Genomic DNA, 8,359 nt, shown 5'->3' with positions numbered 1-8,359 from the left:
ATCGATTATCGAGATTATTGAAAAAACTGGGGACCGTTAACGGGAGCCATCGGCGTCTGTCCGGAGGATCCGTCTGCTCATCATTCCGCTACGCACACGGGCTAATCACCGACGGCGCATACTGGTTAGCCGCCTAGCTCGGTGAAATCACACGCTGCGCGACAGCGAATGGACCGACATGGGCAGGAGCTTCCGAGAGAGCTAATTCTTTTTTTTTTTCTAAAACGCTATAAGCCGACGAAAACCTCGTTTCCGGTTGAAATTAGCCGGCGTTCTCCTCTCAGCGCCGACCCCCCCACCCCCCGGCCAAAGCACATGCGACTATTGTGCCGCTACGCAGCGTCTCATCCCTGACCGTTATTCGACTTATATAACGCCGCCGTGCCGCTTTACGAGTTACCCCCCCCCCCCTAAAAAAAAAGCAAACTGAAAAAAAAACACGGAACCTCGACGAAGCCTCTCACTGAGTGGTGTACTTATTCCAAAAAAGCAAATGAGGAAAAGAAAAAAAAATATCCGCTTCTTGAAGAGACAGCCGCTTCTGGCGCTTTTTCTTCTTCTTCGGTCAACGTGTCCGGGCGAGGGAGCGTCTCAGTCGGCTCTGTTTCGCTTTCCAACGGGAGTCCGAAATGCTCAGCGAAAAAGAGGACAGTGAGGTTTATGAGAAAAGGAAGGGGGGGGGGGAGAAAAAAAAAGGCGTGACGTAACCAGGCCTTACGTCTTGAACCGTCTGCCGGAGCCTGAGGGATTATAGGGGATGACTTAGAGTTGCTGGGGCCAAGTAAGTGCAAGTCTGCACAGAACCCCCCCACCCACCCATTCCCTTCCCTACTTGTTTAAAATATATATTTCGTGGATCTCTGAGTATTTCTTTTGCATCCGATTCACAAAACCAACACATCAGATACGGCGCTGGGCGTTTTATTATAATTTCAAAGGAATGCTCACCTTAAACAAATGAGTTCATTAGCATAGGAAAATGTTAATTTATTTAAAATGGATACTGAACAGGGTTCATATAGACCGAAGCAAAATGGCAACCATGGGGTCAAGGCTTTAAACAAGCCGGCCGATGTTTCGTTCAGACCCCTCTACCTCGGATATGGCAAAACAATTTAAGCGTACATTTTGACAAAGAAAAGGAAAACTGAGGAGTAGTTTGTAGAGACTTCTTGATGAAGGTGGCTGCTCTAGGCTGTGGCAGCGGGAGCGTACTGCATGGCTAGTCTGTCAAACTCATTCTCCTGCGGGGGGGAGATAGGACAGAAAATCAAGTTTAGCGCAAGGAAAATAAATCTGACAAGGGAACATCTGTGCATAGCATGGTATGTTTGGTAATGCTATAACCCAGTTCTACAATGTTTATGTACATTTGCCCTGTTGCTTAACTGCATGTGTGACAAAGGCTAAAAATGTGATGTTTAGGGCAGTCATTGGGTTAGCTCCAAGGACACCAGCTGCCCCTCCATCTAAACAACCAGGCCGGGTTATTAGATGGTAACAGGCTAAAGGTTATTAGGCCTTGTGAACAACTGTGAGTGGATCAGAATGTTAACAGCCCTGGGTGCATCAAAGCCGTCCCACGCTGTTCTGACCATATCTGTTTTGACGTTTCAGAAAGCTATCTGATTCTAAAAATGTATTCATAATTGTTCTACAGCAGTACAGATGACTGGTATTAGAACATGGGAGGCAGGATTCTACAGTTAGCTTACCTTGGATAGGTAGTCTTTGAGGAATGGATGGGCTCTTTGTGCATCTTTCAGTTGAGAGAGGTAACGATTAGTTACCTGAGGAGAGATGTGATATGAAAAATTGAAACGGAGCGCAGAAAATTAATGACCGGAAAAAGTTTCCTGAATTTCAGAGGTCCCTTACAGCCAAGTTTTTCAATGAGCGTTCAAACATGGGCAACAGGATCCTACGTCAACATTCTTTCTGTTTTGACTTGTTTCATTCACGTGATTTTGCTCTTCCCGGGAGGGGGGGGGGGGGGGTACTGTCCAAAACCAAGGTAGTTGATTAAGCTGGGATTTTCCATTCATCCCACTGAATTTAGCTGTGACTAGGTTGCATGTAAAACGGGGCAAAAATAAATGAAATACTAGAGATTTATTCTGCATGGCTAGCCTGCTCACAGCCTCGTTTGATTAATCTTGCCTCGTCAGTTCAGTTAGTTGCCAATTCCATCTGAAATGTTTATCATATATGACACCTTCATTTAAACATGACACAATATTATTTAGTGCCATAAATAATGGTAAATATTTTCCATGACATATTAGTAGGTGCAATTTTTTAGAATACTATTGCATTCAGTTGGTCCATGGTTGTTCTGAATACAGTGCTTTGGTGGAAAAACTTTTTACAGATAACTTATTTAAATTATTTCATACTGTACATATCAGTTTGTCCCTTTGTAGGATTCAACATTCTAGATTCAAAGTGTTTATTTCCATGTGTATCATGAAGAAGAGTATTTCCCTGTACAATGAAATCCTGTTGTTGCTGTCCACAGTGAATACCAAACAGTATAAGGAGAAAATACATACATAATAAACAATAAAAGCCAAAGACAGCAATAACGTGAAGCTCATGCTAAGTTTGAGAGATAGAGGCTATAGTTATTCCCTCCATTTCTGGTCTCCTGAAGAAAGCTGAGAATATGCACTGCTCACAGACACCTACAACTGGCTTGACAGCTTCACTTTGTCTCCCTTTTTCAGCTTGGCAAAAGTGCAACAGGATGAACTAACTGGAGAACATCCAGCTTTTTTTATTCCTATCTAAAGGTCTGAATTCTGTTTTTGTGGAAGAAATACATGTGATAAATGGGGTGAACCATTTGGCTGAAACCCTCCTGATAGCTGTGTGGTTTAAATGCATGTCACCAGATCTGTTGATTTTAATTTCAATAAAACTGCATTAAGACTGTGCTTCGGAAGCAGAGCCCCCTGATTTTATAGCAAATTACTAATTTCTGGCAGAAACGTCTTACCATCTTTAACTTCCTGGCTGCTGCTTAATTCATCACTAATGATTGGTCTAATGAAGTCATATATGTCCAGAGGCTTTGGAAAAGATACTTTAGTTTTCTGCTGTTGTCACAGCCTATGACATTATTAAAGCAGGTTTGCAGTATAAGAATACACCTTAAAGTTGACGCAGCCAGTATGTACAATGACTGATATGGTCTACTGTAATTGAGTAATTCAACAATGTTCACTGTTGATAATGTTGGAATGCCAGATTCCAGATAACGTTTAGTTGGATATGCTAATCAATGGTTATCAACGGTGTAAACTTCGTAATGATCGACTTTAAGTCAATGGTCAGCATTCTATTGCATTACTATCAAGTACAGGTGGGTAGATAATTGAGTCTATTATCTCATAAACCCTTCATTTGAGTGTGTGTGACACACAGACAACAGATATGCTTGAATGACATTTTCCATTAACACGTCACACATATGGCTAAATAAATTTGCCTAATTTACTCGAAACAAATAAATGCTTAGAAGAGTGTTTGGGTACAAAGCAACGGGAATGATTGGTAGAACAGTTTTCCAGCCACAAATTTTCTGTATCAAAACCAATGACCATAAAGGCAAAACCTTGGTAACTGCTTCAGGTACAAAGTCTCACCTCAGGGGCTTTGCCCAGGTGCTGAGTCAGCACTACGAGGTTTATCAACGTTTCAGGGTGGCCGCTGTCCTGTTAGGTGAGATAGGGAGAAAATATTGCAAGACAGTGAAATTAATATCCCTTTATCAAAATGGAATAAAATTGCTGACTAGAAGACAGAGAAAGGAAAAATTGTTGCTCCAGTTCATGTCGTTTGCTGAGGTATAAAAGGTGTTGACTTAAATTACGACAAAAGACACACTACTGTGGGTAACTTTAGTAGTTCCAATTTGAAGCAAAGATCTACTGGTAGACTACTGTTTTCAAACCCCACGAGTAAAATACAATTATTTCTAATACAGTATTTTATTTTCTAAAATAACTAGTGATCTTGCTCGGAAAATGAGCTGTGAAATCACTTGTCTGACTGCATTTTGCTTCAGTACTGCCTCTGAAGTCATCAATGGTTAACCCTTCACTTTGTAATATTTTCATCAGTGTTGATGTTAGGCAGCTCATGATCAACCTGGTGTCTGTTTGAAAAACAGTCACATTACCAGACAGGTTACAGGTGTGTAGTTTAAAATTTGATTTATTACGCCATGTCCTTAGTTTTAAATGAAACAGCTGATTTGTTCATATTCTATTTAAGGAAGACAAATCAGAGCAGGCACAATAACATAATTGGTCTGAGTGCATATAAAGTACAGTACTGTACTGTATTCCTCATTATGCTAGGGACACGCTCAATCTACTTGTGTTGTTTAAGTGACATTAAAACTGAGCTGATCACAGGTATTGGAAAAAAGCTGTTTTAAATTGTTATTGCGAGTAATAATTTTAAGTATTAAATTAAACTCTAAAATTATGTTTTGTTTTTTTAAAAAGATATGCAATTCAAATCCAATACCAAGACAGAAGAAAGATACACTGTGGCGCCATCTAGTGTTTGAGAAACATTTTTCAAACCGCACAAGTAGCAGTATCTAAAAAGAGCCAGGAAAGACTTAACATCTTTTTCTCTGATGCCCATGGCTTTGCCTGTCACACAGAAAAATATGAAAAAATATATAAACCATATTTCAAAACTGGCTTGTTACACAGACTGAAAAAAGGGGGGGGTTATGTTTTCTATGACAAACTGTTTCGTTCTAGTACAGCCCTTCAACATTTCCTTGTTGAACATGGCAACAAATTCATTTCTCGTGCGGCACATCAGCCTTTTTTTATTATAATACAAGTAAAGGCCCCGTTAATAGTTTAGGGAAGGGATAACGGAAGGACCTGGATTGACAGAAATCAAAGTCTGTAAATAGAGCATAAATCAAGATCACATGTAGTACTACATAAATTGGATCACGATGTAAGTGTCCTACTCCATGAATAACAGTAGGTTTCAAATTAAGACATGATTGAATTAGCTATTTTAAATCTTGGAATTTTCCTCACATAAAGCTACAACTTGCACAATAATAAACACTTCAATGAATAAAAGGTTATCTGAATTTTAAATTATATAAAAGAGAGACTGATTATAAGTCAGAAACAATAGAGTATTGTCATCTAACCTTGTCAAGTGCCTCCTGCAGCACCCCCTCCGCCTCCTCCCACTTGTTCTGAGCCATGTAACAGGCTGCCTGCCCGTTCAGAAGCAGCAACGTAGAGGAGTATTTGTCTGACATCTCCTGGAAAATGTAGTATGCATCCTGCAGTTTCTCTCCACCCTTCAGTGACAAGCAGAATTTGATTTTAAGTTGAATGGAAAACAGCAACAAAACTCAGCAATGCTCACTATGAAAAGCCAGTAACAAGTGCAAGATTTTTATTTTCCTTATCTTGTGACCACACTCAAGCTCTTTGATTAACATGTCGCAATTGCAGTAAGACATACAGATAATGACAAATAATGAATTACTCCAATGGAGCATATTGAAATGGTTTCTGTCCAGAAATATGATTACTAACTTCTTTCTAGCTAGATTACGTTTTTAAATGTCTGTGGAGGCTCTCAGTCATCCGGGTCATGGTCAATTCTTCTTCTCGTAGCAACTGGACTCGATTTTCTTCCCTTGAAGTCCCTTGAACATCGAGTCCAGTTGCTACGAGAAGAAGATTTCGACAAAGAATTGTGTTTTTAAATCATTATGCAGAAATACCAGTCTACTCACCACTGCTATATTAACCCAAGCGGTAGCTAGCTGGGTTAGAGTAGCATCCTCATCCTGCTCCTGCATCTTTTTCAGCTCCTTCCTGCCAGAGACAAGAAGATATTGCCATTATGGCTAGAATTTACGTTCCTTGTTTAAATCGTGCCTTTCTCCGGCGTCCTTTATTTTTTTTCGGATGTTGTTTTAAACTCTGCAATATGGCTGAGAGGTTAAGAAATATTAACAATGTTTAATGGCCAATTAATACGTCAATGTATTACAAAGCAATTGGAGATTTACTCAAAAGCGCCAAAAACACTGACACTGACTTTAATTACATATCACTCATAGTTTTCTTTTATATGAGGCCTTCTCATTAGCACATACCTCGCCAGGTCAACACGATCCAGACTCAGCAGGACCTGGATGGTCATGGCCATACTAAAAAAATAAACATGTGCAAGGTCAGGTTTGTTAGGTACAAGCTAGTCTTCGAGCCATGTAATGGCTGACTTAATTGACTATTATAACGTCTGGAAAGTAACCTTTTTTTTCTTCAATTAAAATAAGCGTTTTCTACTTTTAAAACTCACAGTTTCAATCATACTTCAAGTTGCATCACTTAAACACAAGTCTTTCAACAACAATTAAGATGTGTTTGGTTGTGTCTTTGGCCTTTTACACAAACTTCTTTGGAAGTGTTTATTTACTTTTTCCAATTATTTTGTTTCATTCTTACCATTCAAGGCTTTCTCCTTGGTGCAGAGTCCTCAGAGCAGCATCAGTGTTCATTTCATGTTGGTAAATGGAGGCAGCCATGAGAAGGAAGGTTGTGTTGGCAGCATCCACGCTCTTGGCCATTTTCTTATCCAGATCAGAAACAATGGCATCCCTGCACACACAAGAGCAACAGGATAGCAATTCAAATTCAGTTTTCGATCAATTTTTTTTTTCAACCTAAATACACTTTGGATGAGAAGAGTTCCTATTTACAGAACAGAACAATGTACAGTTCAGCCACTAATATTAACAGCGCAACATTTCATCTTAAACGACAAATATAGCACTGTGATGATCAAAGTAATCTATCCAAGAAAACCATGCAATTTTTCAACGGTATGTAGAGAGAATGCCACCTGGTGCAGGAGTTTTATTAATTGTTGCCAATAGAGGCATCTGGGTTTTTTTTTATTTTTATTTGATGTGGGTAAATACAGTTGGCGAAACATACTTCAGTAAAACTTATGAGAACCAAGGTGTAAGGCACTTCATTGGCAATTGAGTAGCATTCGCACTGCCAGAGCAGAACGACCACATTTTGCTGTTATAACTGTCAACAGTCATAGGGTAATGGTTGTTCGAATAAATTGAGATACATCAGATGAAAGAGTTTAAACAGAGAAGAAAACCTCATTCCTTGACTCTGAAGTCAGTTATCTGGTTTGAAACAAATATCTAAATATGACTCTTTTCACATTACACAAAATTTTCACAATTGTTTAATGATGTTGGATTTTATAAAATGTGCAACCCAAGACCCGGAACTAACAGCATCAACCTCTGCTGATGACATCTACAAAGCAACATTTTGGGCGTTAATAATGACACATTTTAGAGAATTTACACAACTACTTTAAATGTCAATAAACAATATCCAGCCTCCATTCTTATTTGAGTTAAATGTAGTTTTACCTTTTACTTTCACTTGACAAATATTCTGCAAACATCCTCACAGCTTGAAGCTCAGGTGGAGAGTTGGCCTTGATGTCATCCAGGACGACAGCATACTTTCTCTGCAAGATGCCACAGCAGCTAAAGTGACAACTAGCTTAACCACCATGATCATTATGGGATGTATAAGCACACCAACGAAATGTCATCTTTGTTGATGTTGGGTTACTAACGTTTATTTAAAAAGAAAAAAAATAAATCTTTAGAATTACCTGAGCGACGTAAGCTCTGTACAAAAACATATCTCTTTCAATCTCCTTCTCTGGTGACGATGGCTTTTTAAAGAAAACAACAACATTGGTCAGATTATGATTATTCTTACACAACGAAACTACTCTTACGTACGACATTTAGCAAGTGCTTGAAGACGCAGTAACGGCTAGTGCTAGCAACAACAGTCCCAATGGGAAAAGGAGTACTTTCCCAACTTTTGACTATCACCGGGTTTTACTTACCTTAACCTTTTGAGCCTCGTTGATGCATTGTTGATAGCTGCCGATGTAATAAGCATTTTTCACATCGAAGAGTTCATCAACATCCCCCTGTTGCCCCGCCATGATGAAGACGCTGCTTCCCGACACGTAGCACAACGACGTCACATCCTGTTTTCCACAAAGGATCATGGGATATGAAGTCATATACAATAACATGAAATGGAGTAACAATAACAAGAATACAATTTATTTGAAGGCGCGACACTCAATGACAACGTACAGATATGTACACATGCACAAAATACTGTTCGTAACGAGAGAATCAAGCGATATTTCTGAGTTGGCGATGTACAAAAATAGTTCACCCGGTGTTTTTGTTATATTGTAGTCACTAGCGTTGTCATTGAGTATACCGTCACAA

General features: G+C 39.3%; 1 protein-coding gene across 1 annotated transcript; it reads right to left on the bottom strand.

The window, feature by feature from the left end:
- Positions 1–906: 906 nt before the first annotated feature.
- cope (COPI coat complex subunit epsilon) lies at positions 907–8,106 on the bottom strand. Its single transcript, XM_086162451.1, has 10 exons — positions 7,960–8,106; positions 7,717–7,779; positions 7,466–7,566; positions 6,513–6,665; positions 6,161–6,214; positions 5,795–5,876; positions 5,195–5,350; positions 3,648–3,716; positions 1,716–1,790; positions 907–1,244 (listed from the first exon to the last, which is right to left on the bottom strand). Exons 1-10 carry the CDS (start codon positions 8,059–8,061, stop codon positions 1,191–1,193), a joined length of 909 nt encoding a protein of 302 aa, XP_086018577.1. The 5' UTR covers positions 8,062–8,106; the 3' UTR covers positions 907–1,190.
- Between the last annotated feature and the right edge of the window lie 253 nt (positions 8,107–8,359).

Source organism: Fistularia commersonii, chromosome 16 (genome assembly GCF_037954325.1).
Source record: "Fistularia commersonii isolate RoL2024-O1a breed Wild chromosome 16, RoL_Fcom_v1.0, whole genome shotgun sequence".
Classification (NCBI taxonomy): Eukaryota; Metazoa; Chordata; class Actinopteri; order Syngnathiformes; family Fistulariidae; genus Fistularia; species Fistularia commersonii.
Note: the sequence above shows the minus strand (reverse complement) of the source record. Positions and strands in the feature narration are given on the sequence as shown.